This window comes from Dendrobates tinctorius, unplaced genomic scaffold (assembly GCF_039654945.1).
Source record: "Dendrobates tinctorius isolate UK_male_01 unplaced genomic scaffold, ASM3965494v1 ptg000094l, whole genome shotgun sequence".
Classification (NCBI taxonomy): Eukaryota; Metazoa; Chordata; class Amphibia; order Anura; family Dendrobatidae; genus Dendrobates; species Dendrobates tinctorius.
This window is the reverse complement of record NW_027361762.1, coordinates 4,008,634-4,032,375: the sequence shown is the minus strand read 5'-3', so window position 1 is coordinate 4,032,375 and position 23,742 is coordinate 4,008,634. Positions and strand designations below refer to the sequence as shown.

Sequence of the window (23,742 nt, the reverse complement as noted above, 5' to 3'; positions counted from 1 at the left end):
GCTCTTCAGAGCTTACAATCTACTATGAGATGGGAGTGACACAACGTACAGGTGCTTACTTACAATGATGGTCCAGCCATCTTGAGGAAATGGGGGTAGATAAAGGCTGTATGAGCTTCTCACCAGCCATTATTTGTAGTGCTTTTGGGAGCAATGGAATTTAACAGAGAATTACCATAAGAGAAGTAGAGAATGGACTATATGTAAAAGGACTTTGATTAGGGAATGTGATAGGCCGCCCTAAACAGATGTGTTTTTAGGGAGTCCAAAGAAAAAAAGGTGTCCAGCTCAACCGATTTCGAGAAGAAAAAATTTCTTTATTCACAAAACTTGCAACATAGAGGACAAAATCTTCAGCACAATACCAAATGGGTATGAATCTCGATGTTTTTCTGGAGACTTAGCTCCCTTATACACACCGCTGAAATGAGAAATTGATGTAACTAATTCAGTGTGTGGGCATGAAATAGACAAATGTGAGAAATCACATAAAATAAAAAAAAACATTAAAAACAACATTGACATGATAAAAAGTTGCAGCAGAGAAGAATATTGCAAATAATTGTTATACAATAGAAAAAACTATTTCACTGTAAATTCAACGAAGAATGGAATAGAATATCTACAGATGAAAATTCAAGCTGAAAAATTAAACATTCACTGAAAGATTCAGAAAAAACAGACAACAATTTTATCTGAAATAACAGATTATTTTCACTAACATTAATGACCAGTTGTTATTGAAGTGCTAGTAACTAATAGATTTATTAAATATTAATATCTCAAAAAAAGCCCTTTAAATGAGCAAAAGCAGAATGTGTGTAAATAACTTTAGCCTAAAAGCCCAAATAATCATGATTCGTAGGACGCAGCAAGCCAAATAAAAGACATTTTGCTGATATGGAAGCAAATCTAGCGATATTTTTTTCACATGTTAATAGACTAAACTGCGTACTTAGTATGAGAGAAAGGAGGCAAGAGTCTGAAATTCCCGATACACTACCAGCCAGAATAGGAAAAGAAATAATCACGGGGAAGATTTTTGCCTACACTTATATGAACAACTGCATTATAATTTAACTTGATTAGAAATAGCAAATAATATGGGTAAAAAATAAAAGGGAAAAGATAGCCAAAACAAACAATTATATTTATTGGCTAATAAAACAGCATCATGTCTTTTCTTTTATTTAAGCCCAATGGAACCCTAGTATTTAATTTCAGCACCACCATGCCTCCCTACTTCTCAATATGGTTTCAACATTACCCCCTCTTTTTGGTTTGAATATTTTCTCTATGGCATATACTTTTAACGATTCCAAATTTCCACGATGACAATCTAAAAAATGCTTTGAAATTTGTGATATATTCCTATCAGGATTTGCGTTCTCCACATCATGAATGTGTTCCGGAATTCTGACTTGAAACTGGCGCTTAGTTCTGCCAACACACTTTAAACAACAAGATACACATTCCATGATGCAGATCACATTGCAGGTATTACAATTTAGGAAAGTTTTTATTGGAAATGTGTGTTTTCCACTTGCGTCCATAAAACTAGAGCATTTGAGAGAAAATTTACATGTTTTGCAGACTTTATGGCCGCACTTAAATAAAAACCCTTTGTGTTAAGCCAACCCACAGAATTAATTTGAGAAGATTTCAAACAACTAGGTGAGAGCGTTTTACCCAATGATGGTGCTCTCCTCGATACAATTCTATATCCATCATTTAGGATTTTTGCTATATCAGGATCCTCTCAAAGGATACACAGATTGTTTTGGATAATTTTCCTAAATGCGGGAAACTGATTGTTAAACTGTAAAACTAAGGTGACTGGACCAGTATTTTTGCATTTTTTTGTTTTTTGTGTTGAATAAAAACGCGGTCTCTCCTCCACTATTTTCTCCGCTTGATTGAGACTCCAACTAGTGTATCCTCTTTTGCTTAACCTTTCTTTGATGTGATTAACCTCAATTCTATAATCCGTTTGTGGGCTACAATTGCGCTTTGCCCTAATCATCTCACCTACAGGAATGCTCTTTATAGTATGCTTAGGGTGATAACTGTGAGCATGGAGGATAGTGTTCCCTGCAGTTGATTTCCTATATGTAGAAGTGATTACCTCATCTCCAGGTATGCCTCTTAATTTTAAATCAAGAAAATTGACATTATTGTAATCTTGACATACCGTAAATTTCAAATTAAAGGGATTGCAATTAAGATAAGTTAAATTCATGTGCAGTAGAATTGTCAGGACCCCAAATTATGATGACATCATCTATATACTGTATCTACCGTACCACAATATGTGGTCTTTGAAAGGATTGCCAATGGTATATATATAATTCTTCCCACCAGCTCATAACAAGATTGGTGAGGGATGGGGAATATTTAGCCCCCATAGACACGCCATTGGTTTGTCTATAGAAGATATCATTGAAACAGAAATAATTGTTGGAAGTGAGAAAAATCACAACCTCACAAATATAGTCCTGAAAATCCTGTGAAAAATTGCTGTACTTGAGCATTTGGCATAGCACATTCCTGACCCTCATGGTCAAGATCATGCAAACATGTGAGCGATAGTTGTTCTGCAAAATTAAGTGATTTAAACAAATTAACTTGTATTGCACTGTCTTCATCAATTACATCTATTTGTTCCTCAAAATGCAACCTGAGGGTGATATTCCTTATGGATTTATTAACATCACAAATAGTGGAAAACAAATCAAAATTGCAACTTGGAACAAAATTAAGTCCATACGAGAGTAAGCCCTGTTGATCCGGAGTAAGTACAGAAGAGGACAAATTAATAATGTCAAAGTTACCTAGTGGAGATTTCTCAGGTGGTATCTCTGTATTCCTTTGTTGGAATTGGTGCTTCCTTCCTTTTCTTCATATTTTCTTCTTTTTACATAAGGTGAAAGCTTGTTCTTCTTGAAATATGAGTTTTTTGACGTTTGTGCGATTTCCATGTCTGAATCCTCTGTAGCTCCGGCTGAAGTGTCAAGCTAAGATGAGCTAAAAGTCACCTGTTTTGGAGAATAATTGGGGTTGGGACGATGTTTGGAATGTCTCAGTATAAATCTGGGAGACTTATTCATGTTCTCCCATCTCCACCACTCATACACCTGGTCAAGGGAATAATCATTAAGATCTCATTCTAGATTGCGTTTTTTTATGTCCATTATTTTCATTTCAGCTTTGTAGATTTTCTCTTCACTTTGAGCAAAAAAAATTTTCAAATGTTCTTTGGACATTTTGCTGCTAATTTTTTTTTGGCAGCTTCAATGTTGTTTTGTAGTTCTGACAAAACAGTTTTATCTTCACGTATAATAAGAGAAATCAGCTTTAGTGAGCAGTCCGAGAGGATGGTATTCCAATCCTTAACAGAAGTGTCAGAATAAATTGTGCTGGGGATTTTCTTTATCCTTAGTCCTCTAGGGATAACATTTTTCTCCCTGTAATTTTTCAAGGAACTAAGGTCCCACCAAATGCGGTTTTCCTTTTACATTGAGGAAAATAGTTGTTCCAACTGAACATCTGAATTAATCAGAACAGAATTGGACTTCATCGCAGGTGATGAAAACAGCTTTGCTGCTTTGTCTTGTCTACTTGTAGTACCAAGGTTGGATGAAAAACTTAGGCAGTGCTGAAGAAAATAATCATTAATCCTCTTGATAATAATAAAAGTATTGCCACGGGGTGCACGAAGACACTGAAAACTTTAGAAAAAAAATATATATTGCCAGCTCACCCGTCAATGCATTTCATAAGCTTCAGGAGCACGGACCCGCTGTGTCCAAGCGTGTGTAATGTGCTTTTAGGGAGCGCCTAAAACTGTGTAAGTTGTGGTTAGCCCTAATTTCTTGGGGTAGAGCATTCCAGCGGATTGGTGCAACTCGTGTGAAGTCCTGGAGCCGGGAGTGGGAGGTACGGATTAGTGCGGATGTTAGTTGAAAATCGCTCAGGGAGCGTAACGAGTGGGTAGGCTGATAAAGAGAAATGAGGAAGGAGATGTAGGGGGGGTGCCACACTGTGGAGATCTTTGTGAGAAGAAGCAGTTTAAATTGGATCCCATAATGCATGGTCAGCCAGTGCAATGACAGAGCGAGGCGTCTGAGTACCGATTAGCCAGATAGATGACTGTAGCTGCTGCATTAAGGATGGACTGGAGATAGGAAAGTCGCGTGAGGGTGAGGCTCTATAACTAGAGTTGAGCGAAACAGGTCGGCCAGATTCATAAGTCGGCCGTGCAGTCGGCAAAACGAGCACCAAAGTCGGATTTCCAAGAATGCTTGCAGGTGCCTTTTTTCAGCCAATGAGCAAAGACGTACACTGTTGGCAAAGAGATGACATGTGCAGCGTCCACCACCATCGTAGAGAAGGGCATTGCAGTGATTGGCTTGCTTTGGGGGGCGTCATAGTGTCTATAAAAGCCCTGACCGCCGACCTCCATTTTACTTCTGCCGATCTTAACAGTAGGGAGAGGTTGCTGTTTATCAGTAGGGAGAGAGTCAGGGCTGTAAAGATATAAGAAGTTCTTATGTGCTTGTGCTGATAGCAATTGTGCTGTACAGTTAGTGTGCAGTGACAGGGGATGATTTTCTTGTGTGCAGCAGTGCTGGTTATCAGGCTGCCTGATAGCTGTATTGCTGTATGTACACTGCTGTGCAGACTGCTTTTTACACAGCACTAATACTTTTTTTTTTCTGCACAGTTACCAACCGTTCATTTTTTTCCCACACCGTATAGAGCTGTATGCTCCTCACACACTACCGTGCACTGGCTGGTATCACGGACAAATACATGCTGACTATCTGTGTATGACTCCGGAAATAAATACGGAGATTTAAATTTTGCCCTACACCATATGCAGCTGTACGCTACTCATACAGTACCGTATATCTGCTGTTTGTATAACGGTCAAATGCATACTGAGTGAGCATCTGTGTGTGACTCCGGAAATAAATACGGAGATTTAAATTTTCCCCTACACTGTATACAGCTGTACGCTCCTCATACAGTACTATATATCTGCTGTTTGTATTACAGTCAAATACATACTGAGTAAGCGTCTGTGTTTGATTCTGGAATTATATACGGAGATTTAAATTTTTCCCTACATACACCGTATACAGCTGTATGCTTCTGATACAGTACAGTATATCTGCTGTTTGTATTACAGTGAAATCCATACTGAGAGAGCATCTGTGTGTGACTCCGTAAATATATACGGAGATTTAAATTTTCCCCTACACCATATAAAGCTGTATGCTCCTCATACAGTACCCTATATCTGCTGGTATTTTGGGTACATTTTCCCAAACATGAGGAAGTATGGTGGAAAAGGCTGAGGACAAGGGCGGGGGGCCAGCTGGTACTGATGGTGGTGGTGGTGCACCTGCTGGTAGTGCCAAAAGCACAATAGCATCTAAGGCAGGAGGTGTTGAGCCTGCATCATCATCTGGCTCCAGAAGACCTGGAAGGCTCCCTTTTCTGGGAGTAGGTAAACCGCTTTTTAAGCCGGAGCATCAGGAACAGGTTTTGGCTTACATTGCCGAAACAGCCTCCAGCTCTATCGCCTCATCTTCTGAAGTTTCAAAAACTGCAAGCACTGAGTCATCAGTGCAGGCTCCTGGTCAGGAACAACACCTATCCTTGTGTCCTTCACCCCTACCAAAAGTGAAGGATGCCGCAGGCCACACTTCAGATTACTCCCTGGAGCTCTTTTCACATACCATGCCTAAGTTATCAAGTGAAATCCTGAATTCCCCAGTCCAAGATGAATATGACATGGAGTGCACTGATGCACAGCCAGTGCTATATGATTCTGCTGGTACATTCACCCAGAGCACTGCATTGCCCTCACAGTCTACTGAGCCAGATTCTAACCCTGATGAAACTCAGGTGCCCCTTCCCGCATACTATACCACCTTACACGATGACACAGAGGAAGGTGCAGATGAAATTGAAGAGGAGGTCATGGATGACCTAGTTGTTGACCCAGATTGGCATCCATTGGGGGAAGAAGGTGCCGCTGGCAATAGCTCAGAAGAGGAGGAGAATCCGCAGCAGACATCAACATCACAGCTGCGGTTATCTGGCAGGCCCGTAGCAGTCCAAAAATGCATTAAAAAAACAAAAAGAGTTGCAAGACAGCTTGGCCAGACGGTCAAATTAGCACAGCGTGCAAGCCCTGAAAATTTTTCCCATAGTAGGAAGAGTGCAGTGTGACACTTTTTTGACCAAATCCTATTGATGAGGCAAAGGTTATCTGTGAGAAGTGCGGAAGGACCTTTAGCCGAGGGAAAAATCTCCGAAATTTGAATACCAGTTGCATGCTTAGACATGTAAACACCATGCACTTGCAAGCGTGGACGGACTACAAAACCTCAGGTAGCACACGTGCACCTGCTCCAACTGAAGGTAGCCAGCAACGCTACATCACTTCCCTCACTGTAAGCCCACCGGTTAGCACACCACCAGCAAGAAATGTTGAGGTGTCCTCGCAAGGCCAAAGCAGTCAGGGAATCACTATGTTTTTCCAACGAAAGACTGCATCTAGGCCATCACCACGACCATCACATCACCAACCCTCTCTCAGTCCGCCATGTCCACCGCTAGTTCCACCATATGCAGCTTTCAAGTCCAGCTCACCCAAGCAGAGACTCTGAGTAGGACAAGAAAGTACTCATCCTCTCATCCGCGTACACTGGCTTTGAATGTCTACATTGCCAAACCGATCTCTTTAGAGATGATGCCCTTCCTTTTAGTTGAAAGCGCAGCATTCCGAGACCTCATGGCCTATGCTGTCCCACGCTATGACCTACCCAGTTGGCACTTCTTTCTATAAAAGCCATCCCTGCCCTCCACCTGCATGTGAAAGACCGCATTGTCCATGCACTCAAACAATCAGTGAGTGGAAAGGTGCACCTCACAACAGATGCATGGGCCAGTAGGCATGGTCTGGGCCATTACGTGTCCATCACTGTGCACTGGGTGAATGTGGTGGATGCAGGTTCCACAGGGGACAGCGGTGGTGGGACAGTGCTGCCTAGCCCATGGTATAGGCAACAGTTGGCTGTAGGCGTTCGACCCTCCGCCTCCTCCTCCTCCAGAAGCGAAAGCTCGTCCACAGAGCGCAGTTGCAGGAGCACTCCATCCGCAGATGCCAGTGTTGCACACGAGGTGTCCCACTGTCAAACAGCTAGTGGTAAGCATCAGCAGGCTGTTTTAAAGAAGATGTCTTTGGGCAACAACAGACACACCTCGGAGTTACTGGCCGACGCCTTGCAGCGAGAAACTGAGTCATGGCTGGGCAGTCTACATCTTGAGTAAGGCAAGGTAGTCAGTGATAATGGGTGGAATTTTGTGGCAGCCATAGCCCTTTCAAAACTCACACAAATACCTTGCCTGGCTCACAACTTGAACCTGGTGGTGCAGTGCTTCATAAATAATTATCTGGAGTTACCAGCCCTGCTTCATAAGGTGTGAAGACTGTGCTCGCACATTCTTCGCTCGCCCGTAGACTCCAGTCTTATACAGAGGCTGCAGCGATCGCTCCACCTCCCCAAGCACCGCCTAATCATAGACGTTGCAACAAGGTGGAACTCCACCATGCACATGGTTGAGAGGCTGTGCGAACAGAGGCAGGCTGTAATGCATTTGTGGGAGGATACACGGGCAGGCAGTTTGAGGGCAGACATCAAGTTGTCAGGTGTGTAGTGGTAAAAACTGAAAGACCTCTGTAATGTCCTTCAGTGTTTTGAGGAATGCACACGGCTGCTAAGCGCAGACGACGCCATCATAAGCATGAGCATTCCACTTATGCGTCTGCTCATGGAAACTTTGACGCACATTAAGGATCAGGCATCTGCAGCGCAGGAGGAGGAGGAGGAGGGAAGCCTTGATGACAGTCAGGCATTGTCTGCTCAGGGAACTGTCCTGGATGAGGTGGAGGAAGAAGAGGAGGACGAGCATGAGGGGATGATTAATTTGGGGAGGAGGATGCTTCTCAGGGGGAAAGAGAAAATGTTGGCTTGCCAATGTCAGGTACAGGGTTTGTGGGTGACTGGAGGGATGTGGATTTGGCAGAAAGTGCTTCTCCACTCTCCACTGGCAGTGCATCATTGACACCTGGAACATTGGCCCACACGTGTGATTATCTCTTGCGGATCCTAAAAAGGGACCACCGCATTGCCAAAATTATGAAGGATGACGACTACTGGTTGGCCAGCATCCTCGATCCATGCTATAAAGGCAAATTACAGAACATCATGCCACAGGAGAACCTAGAGCTAATATTGGCGAACAAACAAGCAACTATGGTAAACCGTTTTTTAGAGGCATTCCCAGCACTCAGCAGTGGTGCAGGTTCTACCATGAGCCGTACTGGGCAACATGGAAGAGGTGTTCATGGTGCACACAGCTGAAGTGGCGTTGGAGACAGGGGTTTCATGACCATGTTGTGGACTGATTTCTCGAGTACCGCTCACACGACTGGTAATACTGAATCGATTGCAACAGACAGGAGACAGCAGTTGTCAACTATGGTTCAAAATTACCTCTCCTCCCCTATCGATGTTCTCCCTCACTGTTCATTCCCCTTTGACTACTGGGCCTATAAACTGGACACCTGGCCTGAATTGGCACACTATGCCTTACAGGAGCTCACTTGCCCTGCTGGTAGTGTGCTATCAGAAAGAGTCTTCAGTGCTGCTGGATCAATCCTGACAGAAAGAAGGACCCGGCTGTCGACCCAATATATAGGTGATCTCACCTTCATTAAAATGAACCATGCCTGGGTTTCAAAAGATTTTGTACCACCTTCCTGATGACACATAGGTTGCCAGCAAAATGGCTCGCTTTGTCCTCCTCTTCCTCCGACTTCTCCAATTCCTCCATTTGCAGCTGCTGAACGTCCAGCCTACACCTCAACATATGCTAGTTTTTCCACCTTCCTAACTGTCCTGTACCCCCACAACTTTAGCCAAATATCCCCCAGTTTTCAATGCGTTACTATTATTGTAAAGTAATTAAGGTTGACAAGCTTAAGTAATAAGAATTGATGTCATTGCCATTGAAATGGGCACTGTTGGTGTGTTTACTGTCCTCCACTCACTGCCGACTTTTATTCCCCACTGACTTGCATTTGGGTCGGGTTTCGGTCGGAACTCCGACTTTTGCCAATAGGCGGCCGATTTCGTTCGACTCGACTTTTGGTAAAGTCGGGTGGTATGAAACCCGACTCGACCCTCCCTGAGGCAAAGACACTCATCTCTACAGTTGATATTGTCAGGACTCTAATGTCAGGACCCTGTCAGCGTCGGCAAACTGCCACGCAGAGCAGGGTGACTTACCCACACTATGGGAGAGCGCGGGGTCCAATACTGTAGTGAAAGTTCTGAACACGGGACCTGCGACACTAAAGGTAGTATAGAGTACCAGGACCTACGATCATGTGACCACAGGGGGCGTGGCTTAGCGTCCTGCTGCAGTAGATGACTGTAGGATTCTATTACAGGAATCCTGGAGAGAAGATTAGGGGAACTCAGGTCAGACAAGCGGGGGGGTCATACACAGAGAGGGCAGAGTGATACCAGAGGAGCAAGCAGAGAATAGTCAGAACGTAAGCAATGAGTCATACACAGAGATAGCAACGCGGTACAAGGGGGGCAGTCAGAGAGTAGTCAGGTCCAAGACAAATGAGTCATACACGGGAATAGCAGAGCAGTACCAAAGGAACAGGCAGAACTCGTAACAGGGACAGAACCGGGTCAAAACCAAACAAGCATAAAGTATCACAGTCACAAGGCACACGTACGCACAATGTCAACTAACTCAGCCGGGGGCAGGAGTATAACTGACACCGGACCTAGGTCGAGTGAGCATTAAATAGCCGCCCTCTGCCAGAGAGAGGCAGAAACAATTAACCCCTGACCAGGACGGGCCACAGACAAACCCCATCCTGGATCATGACAGATATTGATCTTAGGAAATTAAAAAGGCATGCATAATAATAATATAAAATAAATCAGAACTCTCTGTAATATGAAAGTTACACCCTAGCTACAACACGAATATTGTATGGATGAGGAATTAGCCCAAGTGCATAGATAGGATCTTCTCTTGGGCGAGGTTGGTCATTTGGAATCTCAAAAGTAAGTTGCTGTAAAAATGTAGTAAAAAACAGGAAGAGTTCCATTCTGGCAAGTTGTTCTCCCAAGCAAACCCTCCGACCTACAAGAGAAAAATATTTTTTGCTTATTAATACATATTGCAGTTCAATCAAATTGCATGGACATAAAAGGAGACACAGTTTAGGTATCTTTAAGTGTGGGTTCGGGACTTGACACCCCCCCAACTGGTCAAAATGCTACTCCCAAGTCTGTAGCTCCTGCATTAGCTGCGTGTACAGAGCTTGACTTTTGGCTATGAGATGGACCCCACTACACCTTGAAACAACCATAAGTACAGTAAACAAAGACACTGAAATAAATACACAAAACACAATATTTTAGTTGTCAAAATGGCCACATCTTTTTTTTAAATCACATGATTAAAACAAAAATAGTAGGAGACAGGTGACATGCTACTACATTGGGATTCAGAAGTACTGTGATATCCCCAGCTTTCTGACATACAGCACCAGGACAGACATCCATAAAGGTGCGTGCCGCACTGGCTTGCCAGTAAACTTACAGGGCACCAATGACCCCATTATACTCACTCCTGTGCTTAACCACCGTGCTCGCCTATGACGCGAGTCACTATCGTAAATACATATATTACTTACTGAATAAGTAAAGGGAGGTCAAACAATTCGAGATCAGGTCCAGGAAATGGTGCAGATCGACAAAGGGAAGTCAGAGATGAAGTTCAATTCACAAGCCGAGGTCAGGAAAGCCAGAGATACAAAACAGATTACAGGGAGCAGGCACAAGAGAAGTCAGGTCACAAGCAAAGGGTCTGAGTCCGGGAAGAGAATCAAGTCAAGTTGGGTCAGGCACAGAGGGATCAATGTTACACAGGCAACAGCAAGTATACTATTGACACTGGGTGGAGGAGCTAGCATGCATTAGTTGAAGACTAATTAAGGAAAATGAACACAGGTGATTGCAGCACAGACCCAGCACAGACTGACAGCCCCAACACAAAGTAACAAAAAGACAGAAACAGAGTGGAGATCGTGACATTACCCCCTCTTCAAGGGGGGAGGGCACTGGACCCCCAGGTATCCCAGAATACCTCCGATGAAAGGCCTGGACCAACCGATCAGGTCTTTCAGAATGAACTGGAACCCAGGACCGTTCCTAAGGTCAATACCACTTCCAATGTACAGATATTGAAGGGAATTCCTGACCATTTGGAAATCAATGACCCTTTGTACCTCATATTCCAAGCTTCCCTCAATAGACACCAGAGGAGGAGGGGGGAAGACAACAGAACAGGGGAAATAAATTCCTTCAACGACTTGTGGAACACATTAGGAATATGGAAAGACTGAGAGAGCTTTACTTGGAAGGCAACTGGATTGACCACCTCCAGAATTTCATATGGAACAATGAATCTAGGACCCAACTTCAGTGAGTGCACCTTCAGTTTAATATTAAAGGAAAGCCCTACCTTATCTCCCACTTTGAAGGCGACCCCTGACGAGCGCCTTCTATCTGCCAATGCTGAGTCACCCTAATGTTCTTTTTACCCTTCCTCCAGACATCCCCCAGCTCTAGAATGGTGACATCCACCCCAGGACATCCAGAACTTATCCTGGAGAACTCACCAAAACGAGGATGAAACCCGTAATTACAGAAAAACGTGTGGACTGATTAACACGACTGTTAAAGGCAAACTCAGCCAGTGGAAGAAACAATGACCAATTCTCCTGCTGATTGGCGACAAAGCATCTTAAAATTTGCTCCAAAGACTGATTTGTCCTCTCTGTCTGACCATTAGTCTCAGGGTGATAAGCATAGGAAAAGGACAAATCAATCAGTTTTCTGCAGAAACCTCTCAAAATCTAGAGATGAATTTTACACCCCTATCAGCTACAATATTTAAAGGAATCCCATACAATTGTACCACATGAATAAAAAACAGTTTGGGGAGAGTCTCAGCATTGGGTAACCCAGATAATGGTATGAAGTGAGCTTGTTTGCTGAAGCGATCGACTACCACCCAAATAGTAGTCATCTCCCCAGACTTTGGTGAATCAGAAATGAAATCCATGGACAAATGAGTACATGATCTTCCTGGAATTGGCAAAGGAGCCAATTCCCCGGCTGGCAATGCTGTACTATGGCACGTGCACAAGTTTCGCAAGCAGACACAAAATCTCTAATATCCTTATGCATAGTGGACCACCAAAAGAGTCTAGCAACTGCCTTCAGGGTGGCAGTGACCTCAGGATGACCACTCAACACAAAATCATGGAATTCCGGCAAAAGGCTTAATCTGAGATACACAGGGACAAACAGCTTGCATTCAGGAGTATTGGAAGGAGCCAAGGACTGAGCAGTACGGATTTCAGCTACCAGCTCAGAGGAAACCATGGCCACAACAACACCTTGAGGAAGAATGGAGGAAGAAGGTTCTGGAGGAGACACAGAATCAAGACTACGAGACAGGGCATCCGCATTCACGTTCTCAGACCCTGGTCTGAATGTAATAGAAAAATTAAATCGTGAAAAAATTAAAGACCATTGGGCCTGTCTAGGTGTTAACCACTTGGTAGATTGAATATAAGCTAGATTTTTGTGATTTGTCACCACGGTGACTGGATGAACGGCTCCCTCCAAAAAATGCCTCCACTCTTCAGAAGCCAACTTGACCACAAGCAACTCCCAATTACCCACATCATAGTTTCTTTTAGCAGGAGAAAAGTTTTTAGAGAAGAAAGCAAATTGTCGCAGGTTAGTTAAAGTCTCAGGACCTTGAGACAATACAGCCCCCAGCCCGACCTCAGAAGCATCAACCTCCAGAATAAACAGCCTCTGGAGGTCTGGTTACACAAGAACAGAAGCAGACATAAAACATTTCTTAAAATTTTCAAAAGCCCCAACCGCTTCTGGCGACCAAAACTTTAGCTCCACCCCTTTACGAGTGAGGTCTGTAAGAGGCTTGTCGATCTGAGAAAATCCTTTAATAAATTTTCTGCAATAATTTGTGAACCCTAAAAGTGCTGCAGAGCCTTAAGGTTGCTGGGATGAACCCAATCAATGATGGCCTGAATTTTCCTAGGATCCATCTTAAACCGGAGGCTGACACAATGAAACCCAAAAATGATATTTCTTGAATAGTGATGAGCTTTCCGATACCGCAAGTATTGGGTATCGGCCGATATTAGCTGTATCGGAATTCCGATACTGACTTCCGATACTTTTTTCATATCGGATACCAGAATCGGAAGTTCCCATAGTGCTATCAGCCCGCTCGCTTTGATTCAGACAATGGGATTCCTCAGAAGTGTGGGCACATCCTGTTAGGCATGTAGGCATGTTAACTATTGGCATGGCTGTGATTGGCTGCTGAAATGATGTCATGATGCACTATAAAAGCCACTGCCGCCGCCGTTTCTGGTCACTCTGTTGTGAATTCAGTTAGGGACAGGCTGCTGTTGAAGACTGTGAGGGACAGTTAGAAATAGCGATTCTCAAAACAATATTGTGCTTTACCCAGGCTACATAAACCACCACTGTAGCTTGCTTTTCCCTAGCAGCAGTGTTCACAGCTGTCTGCAAGGGCTGTGTGAGTGCAGCTCACGCTGTGGAGTGGGTCCTGCAGCCACGTCTGGTTGTAGGCCGCCCAGCGTGCCTCACTGCTGCCTCATACATATTTTTCTTTTTGAGCTGCTTATTTTTAAAAAATTCTATCTAGTGTGCTTCCATCCGTATCCATATACGTTGGTTGCAAACACTAGTAGTAGACAGCGGAGCCTTTCTGCAGCCTTTCAGTGCTAGTGCCCACTTAGCTGCACTGTTCACGGCTGTCTGAGAGGTCTCTGACTGTGTGTGAGTGCAGCTCATGCTGAGTAGTGTGTCCTGCAGCTACGTCTGGTTGTAGGCCACTCAGCGTGTCACTGCCTCACACATTTTTCTTTTATTGCAGCTCATTTTTTCTCCTATTAGTGTGCATCCATCCGTATCCATATACGGTGGTTGCAAACACTCTAGGAGTACACAGCGGAGCCTTTCTGCAGCCTGTCAGTGCTAGTGCCCACATAGCTGCACTGTTCACGGCTGTCTGAGAGGTCTCTGACTGTGTGTGAGTGCAGCTCACGCTGAGTAGTGTGTCCTGCAGCTACGTCTGGTTGTAGGCTGCTCAGTGTGCGTCACTGCCTCACACATACACTCACTGGCCACTTTATTAGGTACACCTGTCCAACTGTGTGTTAAGACTTAATTTCTAATCAGCCAATCACATGGCGGCAACTCAGTGCATTTAGGCATGTAGACATGGTCAAGACAATCTCCTGCAGTTCAAACCGAGCATCAGTATGGGGAAGAAAGGTGATTTGAGTGCCTTTGAACGTGGCATGATTGTTGGTGCCAGAAGGGCTGGTCTGAGAATTTCAGAAACTGCTGATCTACTGGGATTTTCACGCACAACCATCTCTAGGGTTTACAGAGAATGGTCCGAAAAAGAAAAAAAATCCAGTGAGCGGCAGTTCTGTGGCCGGAAATGCCATGTTGATGCCAGAGGTCAGAGGAGAATGGGCAGACTGGTTCGAGCTGATAGAAAGGCAACAGTGACTCAAATTGCCACCCGTTACAACCAAGGTAGGCAGAAGAGCATCTCTGAACGCACAGTGCGTCGAACTTTGAGGCAGATGGGCTACAGCAGCAGAAGACCACACTGGGTACCACTCCTCTCAGCTAAGAACAGGAAACTGAGGCTACAATTTGCACAAGCTCATCGAAATTGGACAGTAGAAGATTGGAAAAACGTTGCCTGGTCTGATGAGTCTCGATTTCTGCTGCGACATTCGGATGGTAGGGTCAGAATTTGGCGTAAACAACATGAAAGCATGGATCCATCCTGCCTTGTATCAACGGTTCAGGCTGGTGGTGGTGGTGTCATGGTGTGGGGAATTTTTTCTGGGCACTCTTTGGGCCCCTTGGTACCAATTGAGCATCGTTGCAACGCCACAGCCTACCTGAGTATTGTTGCTGACCATGTCCATCCCTTTATGACCACAATGTACCCAACATCTGATGGCTACTTTCAGCAGGATAATGCGCCATGTCATAAAGCTCGAATCATCTCAGATTGGTTTCTTGAACATGACAATGAGTTTACTGTACTCAAATGGCCTCCTCAGTCACCAGATCTCAATCCAGTAGAGCATCTTTGGGATGTGGTGGAACGGGAGATTCGCATCAGGGATGTGCAGCCGACAAATCTGCGCCAACTGTGTGATGCCATCATGTCAATATGGTCCAAAATCTCTGAGGAATGCTTCCAGCACCTTGTTGAATCTCTGCCACGAAGAAATGAGGCAGTTCTGAAGGCAAAAGGGGGTCCAACCCCTTACTAGCATGGTGTACCTAATAAAGTGGCCAGTGAGTGTATATTTCTTTAATTGCAGCTCATTTTTTCTTCTCCTATTAGTGTGCATCCATCCATATCCATCTACATTGGTTGGTTGCAAACACTATATAGGAGTAGATAGAGGAGCCTTTTTTCTGGCTTGTGCCCTTCAGCTGCAGCCAGATTAGTATTACCCAATTTTTTTGGAGCCTCATCTTTTGCATTGTAGGTTACCTGCCTGCATTGTAATAGCTCCAGAAAGTTGGTGATACTCTGACTTTCAAATCTTTGGTCACATCCTTTTAGTTTTCCCCCCCCCAAAAAAAAACAACAAAGTTCACCAAACACTACATTTGAAAGTTGTGTAGGCCACATTAGCTCCCATTAAAGTGTAGTCGGCACACACATTTCATAAAATTAGTGTTTCTTATACCTGTAACCAACTGTTCAGGAATAAGCACACTAAGGCCCCCCTTTGTACTTTTCTGCCTATCTTTCTCAGTCTAGCAAGATGAAGAAGGCAGGGAGTAAGGCACATGGCCGCGGGCGTGGAGTTTCAGCAGGGAGAGGACGTGGGGATTCTGCAGGGAGCGGACGTGGGGATTCTGCAGGGAGAGGACGTGGGGATTCTGTGCCTGCTGTTGGCACAAGTGAGTCAGCATCCCCCAGTTTTAGCAGGCAACAGTCCTTTATGCGCAGCTTTGTAGGACCTCACCGTACCCCACTGCTGCGGGAGGAACAAATTGAAGCCGTTGTCGGATGGATGGCAGCTAACGCATCGACTTCAATTACTTCCACATCCTCTCAGTGCCAGAGCACCAAAGAGCAACCATCTGTCTCTTCACCACCTGCCAAAGTGCCCAGGCAGTCAGAGAACCCTGAACAGGAGCCATCATAGTCTCTACTTCTGTTCTCGGAATCTGTTGGTTTGGAAAGAGGGGGCCAGCCAAGCAGCATTCCAGAATGTGAAGAAGAGGGAGAATGCAGTGATGCGCAACTTCTTTGTCCCTCTGAATCTGAAGAGGCGAGTGGGCCAGTGCCTATGGTCAGCACACCTCAGTACGCATCAGATGATGACGTGACTCAGTTACCAATTTCTGGTGCGTACGGTGCTGGCGAGACAACCCAGGAGAAGCAGGTGTTTGAAGAGGGGAGTGTAGATGATGAGGTCCTTGACCCATCATGGCGTGAGGAACAGGAAGGTGGTGGGAGCAGCTCTGAGGAAGAGATTCCCTGAACGGCCAAAACCGGAGGGAGAGGGAGGGGGCAGACTTGGTTGCCTGTAGCCTCCACTTCGGCACCCATTAGGAGCATTCCACTTTCAAAAGGCAAAAAGGGCGCTCCCAAGACTTGCAGTGCGTGGTCCTTTTTTGACACAGTTGCAGATGACATTTGCTTTGTCAAATGCAAGCTGTGTCATCAGAGAGTCAAAAGAGGGAAAAATGTCAGCAACCTCAATACCACTAATATATGGAAACATGTGCGGACCAAGCACGAGCTGGAGTTACACAGACACACTGAAGACGTAGGCCAACGTACAGCACCACCTACTACCTCTTCAACTCGTGTTGGGGCCTCTTCCTCCAGCTCACACACAGCTGGTTCGGCTTCCTCACAGGATCGCCAAGGAAGAACCTCTGGCACTGTTGTCCGGAGACACTGTGACATTCCACCCACAGCACCACGTTCCAAGTCATCCTCACACTCCCAGGCCACTCGGCAGCCATCGGTAGCACAGGCATGGGAGAAAAGGCGGCCATACTCAGCAAACCATCCCCGAGCACAGGCTCTGAATGCTGGCATTGCGAAACCACTGGCCCTTGAAATGCTGTCATTCAGGCTGGTGGAGACTGACACCTTCCAGGACTTCATGGCATTGGCAGTCCCACAATACACTGTACCCAGCCGCTTTTAATTCAGCAGGCGAGCTGTCCCTGCCCTGCAGAAACATGTGGAGGCAAACATAAAACATGCGCTACTAAACGCCGTCAGTAGCAAGGTCCACCTGACCACCGATGCGTGGACCAGTAACCATGGACAGGGACGATACCTTTCCCTCACTGCCCATTGGGTCAATGTTGTGGAGCCGGGTACAGATCTGGAGAGTGGCGCTCTACGTGTTCTGCCAACTCCACGGATTGCAGGAATCCAGTCTGTACACATTGACTCCTCCTACTCAAGTTCCTCTGAAACAGCGCAGCAGGAGCCTGTTACGACCGATATGAGCACAGCCTTGGCCAAACGTCAACAGGCCATACTGAAATTAATTTCATTGGGGAATCGAAGCCACACAGCGCAGGAGCTCTGGAATGCCATCAAGCAGGAGAGCGACGTGTGGTTTCTGCCAGCGAATATCCAGCCGGGCTTGGTAGTGTGTGACAATGGCCGAAATCTGGTGGCAGCTCTTGGCCTTGGCAACCTCACTCACATCCCATGTCTGGCACATGTGCTCAACTAGATCGTGCAGAGCTTTCTGAGGGACTATCCGGATCTTGATGCACTGCTGCACAAGGTCCGCATAGAGTGCGCTCACTTGCGGAGTTCCAGCACGGCAAGATCGCGCCTTGCTGCTCTGCAGTGCCGATTACACCTTCCGGAGCATCGCATCATATGTGACCTACCCACCTGGTGGAATTCAATGTTACATATGTTGGAGCGGTTGTGTGAGCAGCAGGCAGCAGTCATGGATTCCCAGCTGCATCAGGCGCAAACAAGTCGCAATGTGCGCCAGTCACACTTCAGCACCACTGAGTGGGCCTCTATGAAGGACATCTGCTTCGTTTTGCGTGCCTTCAATGATTCCACGCGGATGGCGAGTGCAGATGATGCACTAGTCAGCATGACTGTCCCCCTTATCTGCATGCTTCAAAAAACACTGCAAGCACTAAGGGATGAGGTTTTGGAAGAGGTGGAGGATGAGGAGTCCCAAATGCCATCTGCTTCTGGACAGTCTGCGCTACGTGCTTCCTCACAAAGGCCTAGGCAGGGGACACTTTGTGAGGAGGATGAGGAGAAGTCGATGGAGGAGGAAGACATCTTTCCACAGGAGGGAGGTACACAAAGCTGTAGTCAGTATGTACAGCGAGGGTGGGGTGATGCAGAGCAGGCAGAGATCACGCCTCAAGCAGGGGACAGCGTTTCTTTGGCAGTTGGGAGTCTGCAGCACATGGTTGACTTCATGCTGCAGTGCCTGAGAAACGACCGCCGCATCGCCCACATTCTCTACACGGCTGATTATTGGGTGTACACCCTCCTAGATCCTCGCTACCGGGACAACTTGCAAACCCTCATACCAACGTTGAACCAGGAGCGTAAACTGCGGGAGTACCAAGACACACTGGTGCAGTCTATCATGTTTTCCATTCCACCCGACAGCAGTGGTGCTAGTGCTTTACAAAGCACCTCTGTGCGTCGACCCAGTGGAGGAAACTCGGCACAAAGAGGGAGCAGAGGCAGCGCCTCAGCACAAGGCAAGACCACTATGGCCCAAATGTGGCAAAGTTTTGTGTGTCCGCCACAATTGTCTACACCATCACTGACGGCTCCAGTCAGCAGGAGGCAACGTTTCCGTCAGATGGTGACAGACTACATGTCTTGCCCTGTGAGTGTACTCCCAGATGGCTCTTCCCCCTTCAAGTTTTGGGTCTCTAAGCTGGATACATTGCCAGAGCTTAGCCAGTATGCATTGGAGGTGCTGGCTTGCACTGCTGCCAGTGTATTATCGGAACGCGTCATTAGTGCCGCAGGTGGTGTACTAACAGACCGTCGCACGCGACTTTCTTCCGATAACGTCGACCGGCTTACTTATCTGAAAATGAACAAGGCCTGGATCTCCCCAGAATTTGCCAGTCCTCTTCCCGACTAAATAATTGGTTGGCAACTGTATCCGGGTCTCCTGTTCATGTTTCTACCACCTGAACTATAATCCCTGGGCTTCAACACAGCCAGTTGTTGCTCAGATGTGTCATCTGCACAGAGAAAAACACTAGCTCCTGTGTTAGTGGGGTTCAGTAACGCCAGCTGCTCCCCTGCTGTGTGGACGGCAATGTCTCCTGCTGCCTCCACATTCAAAAAACAGCAGGCCCCAGCCTGCTCCATGCTTGATCCTGGGCTCCAACAATGCCAGTTGGTGTTCAGAAGTGCCGTCTCCGCAGAGAAAAACACACTAGCTCCTGTGTCAGGGGGGTTCAGTAATGCCAGTTGTTCCCCTGCTGTGTAGACGGCAAAGTCTCCTGCTGCCTCCACATGCAAACTACTACAGATTTGTAACTTTGGTCAACTTAGGCCTCTGGCTCCACTGTCTCTAGTATTTCCCCTGGCCAACAACCATGCCAGTTACAGCTGTGAAGTGGCGTCTGCACAATCCACACTTGTTCCTGAGTTACTGTGGCTCAGTCCCGTCAGTTGATCCCCTGATGTGTGTCCGGCAAGGTCTCCTGCTCTGTCCACATTCACATTACTAGTAGTGTGAATGAGGACTGAGCAGGAGAGCTTGCCAGACACACATCAGGGGATCAACAGACGGGACTGAGCCACAGATACACAGGAACAAGTGTGGATTGTGCAGACGCCACTTCACAGCTGTAACTGGCGGGGTTGTTGGTCTGGGGAAATACTAGAGACAGTGGAGCCGGAGGCCATAGGGGAGCACGGTGACAATCAGTAGTAGTTTACAACCTCTATAAAACCAGCTGCAAGTTGTCCTCCGCCTGCTGCATGCTTCATCCTGGGCTACAACACAGCCAGTTGTAGCCTGGAAGTGCCGTCCGCACAGATAGAAACACTCGCTCCTGTGTTAGTGGGGTTCAGTAACGCCAGCTGTTCTCCTGCTGTGTGGATGGCAAAGTCTCCAGCTGCCTCCAAACTCACACTACAACGCTTTTTCTCCTCGCTCCAAGTAGGCCTCAGCCTGCTCAGAGCATTGATCCTGGGCTACAACACAGCCAGTTGTAGCCTGGAAGTGCCGTCCGCACAGATAGAAACACTCTCTCCTGTGTAAGTGGGGTTCAGTAACGCCAGCTGTTCCCCTGCTGTGTGGACGGCAAAGTCTCCAGCTGCCTTCAAACTCACACTACAACGCTTTTTCTCCTCGCTTCAAGTAGGCCTCAGCCTGCTCGGAGCATTGATCCTGGGCTACAACACAGCCAGTTGTAGCCTGGAAGTGCCGTCCGCACAGATAGAAACACTCGCTCCTGTGTCAGTGGGGTTCAGTAACGCCAGCTGTTCCCCTGCTGTGCGGATGGCAAAGTCTCCTGCTGCCTCCAACATCACACTACTACTGACTTTTAACCGTGGTCCACTTAGGCCTCTGGCTGTACTGTCTCTAGTATTTCCCCTGGCCTCCAACCCCGCCAGTTGCTGCTCTGAAGTGCCGTCTGCACAATCCACACTTGTTCCTGTGTTACTGGGGCTCAGTCACGTCAGTTGATCCCTTGTGGTGTGTCCGGCAATGTCTCCTGCTCTGTCCCCATTCCTATTAATAGTTGTGGGAATGTGGACAGAGCAGGACACCTTGCCGAACACACATCAGGGGATCAACTGACGTGACTGAGCCCCAGTAACTCAGGAACAAGTGTGGATTGTGCAGACAACTCTGCAGAGCAGCAACTGCCGTGGTTGGAGGCCAGGGGAAATACTAGAGACAGTAGAGCCAGAGGCCAAAGTGGATCACGGTTACAATCAGTAGTTGTGTACAACCAATATAAAACTCGCTCCAAGTTGGCCTCAGCCTGCTGCCTGATTGACCCCTGGGCTTCAACATCGCATGTTGCTGCTCAGAAGTGTGTTTGCCATGGGTACTCCCTCCTGCCCAGCCGGGTTCCAGCACCGTCAGATGGTTCTCGGCAGTGCCTTTGGCCTAGGTGCCTCCTTCTTGGTATCCGAGTTCCAGGAACGTCTGCTGGTCCTTGGTAGTGCTTTGTAGCACAGGTACCTCCTGCTTAGAAACCGTGTGTTATCAACGTCAGCTGGTCCACGGTTGTCCCATTGGCTCTTGTTCCTTCTGCTGCCTGTCATGATCCCAGTGCAGGTTTTTGAGCTGCACACCGGGGGTTAATGTCTGGAGCTCTGTGCAGGTTTTGACCTGCACACTTGGGGTTAATGATTGTGGCCTCTTTCTGGTTCTGGGAGAGCTTCATAAACCCCTGGGTAGCTTCAATCCCTGCCAGTTATACTTTTGCCTTTGGCCGAGTGTACTGACCCCCGTGTGCCTGTTTGTTGCTATAGCTTGTTTATATGGTTCTGACCCGATTCTGTTTCCCGTTGTGAGTTTGCCTGTTAATTTTGTACTGCGTTATTATCTGTGTATGACTCATTGCCTGTGACTTGACTACTCTCTGCTCGCCCCTCTTGTACCTTGCAACTATCTGTGTATGACTCATTGCCTGTGACCTGACTACTCTCTGCTCGCCCGTCTGGTACCTTGCAGCTATCTCTGTGTGTGACTCATTGGCTACGTCCTAACTATTCTTACTGTCTATGCCCCTTGGTAACTTTGTCTCGCAGTTACTCTGCTAGGAATTGTCTTGCAGCTCCTAGCTTTGTGGAGTTTAGGCCATGCCTCTAGCAGTCACGTGCTTCAGGTCCTGCGGGTGTGAAGTACACATCTACTTGGTTGCTGCCCGCTCCACAGGTAGCTTTGAGCACTGTTCGCTTTACTCAGGACACGCACACTGGCTCAGTGAGCAAGTTCAGTGCGGTGTCTCTGACATTATAACTGGCCTACAATTTTTTTTTTTTCTCTCTCCTCACTTCTGCAGCATGGACCCAATATGTGCTTTATCTGAGCAGGTGAAATGCTTGACTCAGGCACTGCAGAAGCTTAGTTTGGAACACCAAGCTCTGGCCCAGTCCCAACGGCGGGTTGAGGACTCAGTTCAGGGGGTACTTTCCGCAGGCTTCCAGCAGGTGGGGAATAGAGATGTCATTTTAGTCCCACCTGAATCCCCGGTTAAATTGCCAGATATATTTTCTAGTAACAAGGATGATTTCAGGGCATTTAAGGAGGGCTGTAAGCTTTTTTTTTTCTTTGAGACCCCGCTCCTCTGGGGATGAGAAACAGAGGGTGGGGGTGGTGATGTCCCTGCTTAGATGGTCCCCACAAGCCTGGGCATTCTCACTTTCCTCTTCTGCCCCTGAGAGAATGTCTGTGGATGCATTTTTTGAAGCCTTAGGGCTTATTTATGATGAGCCTGATAGAGTGCGGTTGGCTGAGGACAAAGTAATGAGTGTCTGTCAGGGGGAGCACTCGGCCGAATGGTTCTGTACTGAATTCAGACGTTGGGCAGCGGAGATTTCCTGGAGTGATGCCGCCCTTCGGGGGCTGTTCCACAGAGGCCTGTGTGAACGTCTGAAGGATGCTTTGGCACTCCATCCTCTGCCTGACTCCCTGGAGGATGCCATGGTCCAAGCGGTTCGCATGGATCGCAGGCTGCAGGCTAGAGGCATTATGCAACGGGAATCGCCCTTATTCTTCAGTGGAGATGAGACCCAGACTCTTCCTATGGCTATGGAGGTGAGCGCTGTCACCTGTGAGGGAAAGGAAAGAAGACGCCACCGGGAAAAGCAGTTGTGCTTCTATTGTGGGAAATCTGGACATTGGAAGAAGGACTGCCCCTCCTGTCCGTCATCCTCCAAGATGGCGGGAAACGACTAGGTCTGGGTAGTAATCGGGGAGGCTACCCAGACCTTCAGGTACAATTTTCCTCATGTGCAAAGATGGTGCTGCAGGTGGAACTGGAACTTGGTTATGGTCCAGTTCAGACTACTGCTTTTATTGACTGCGGTTCGGCTGTGAACCTGATTGATACCAAGGTTATGACTCTTAATAAGATAGGGACAGTCAGGCTTCATGATCCTGTTAAACTTGTGGCAATTGACTCATCTCCTCTTACCCAAGATGGTATCTGTTGCAGGTCTGAACTTTTTTCTCTAAAAGTGGGTTCCACTCATGTGGAGAAATTAAGTTGTCTGGTGCTAGATAACTTGCCTGCAGGACTGGTACTGGGGATGCCTTGGCTTCAACGCCATAATCCTACCATTGATTGGGTTACAGGGGAAATCACTCAATGAGGATGCAATAATAAATGTGGTAACCGGGGACATCTTGTTAACGCTGTTAAATCCGCGTCTGTGTCGTCTGTCGATCTGGAAGGTATTCCGGAGTACCTGAAAGATTTCGAAGACGTTTTTTCTGAAAGTGAGGCTGAG

At 46.7% G+C, this 23,742-nt stretch overlaps 1 protein-coding gene across 2 annotated transcripts in view; it reads right to left on the bottom strand.

The window, feature by feature from the left end:
- Nucleotides 1-296: 296 nt before the first annotated feature.
- LOC141098687 (cytochrome P450 2D15-like) overlaps nt 297-23,742 on the bottom strand; it is a 393,026-nt gene continuing 369,580 nt past the window's right edge. For both annotated transcript variants that reach the window (XM_073586654.1, XM_073586652.1), the window contains one exon: nt 297-10,245. In XM_073586654.1, coding sequence (XP_073442755.1) covers nt 10,064-10,245 — 182 coding nt within the window. In that variant the 3' untranslated portion in view covers nt 297-10,063. The remainder of the gene's footprint in view (nt 10,246-23,742) is intronic.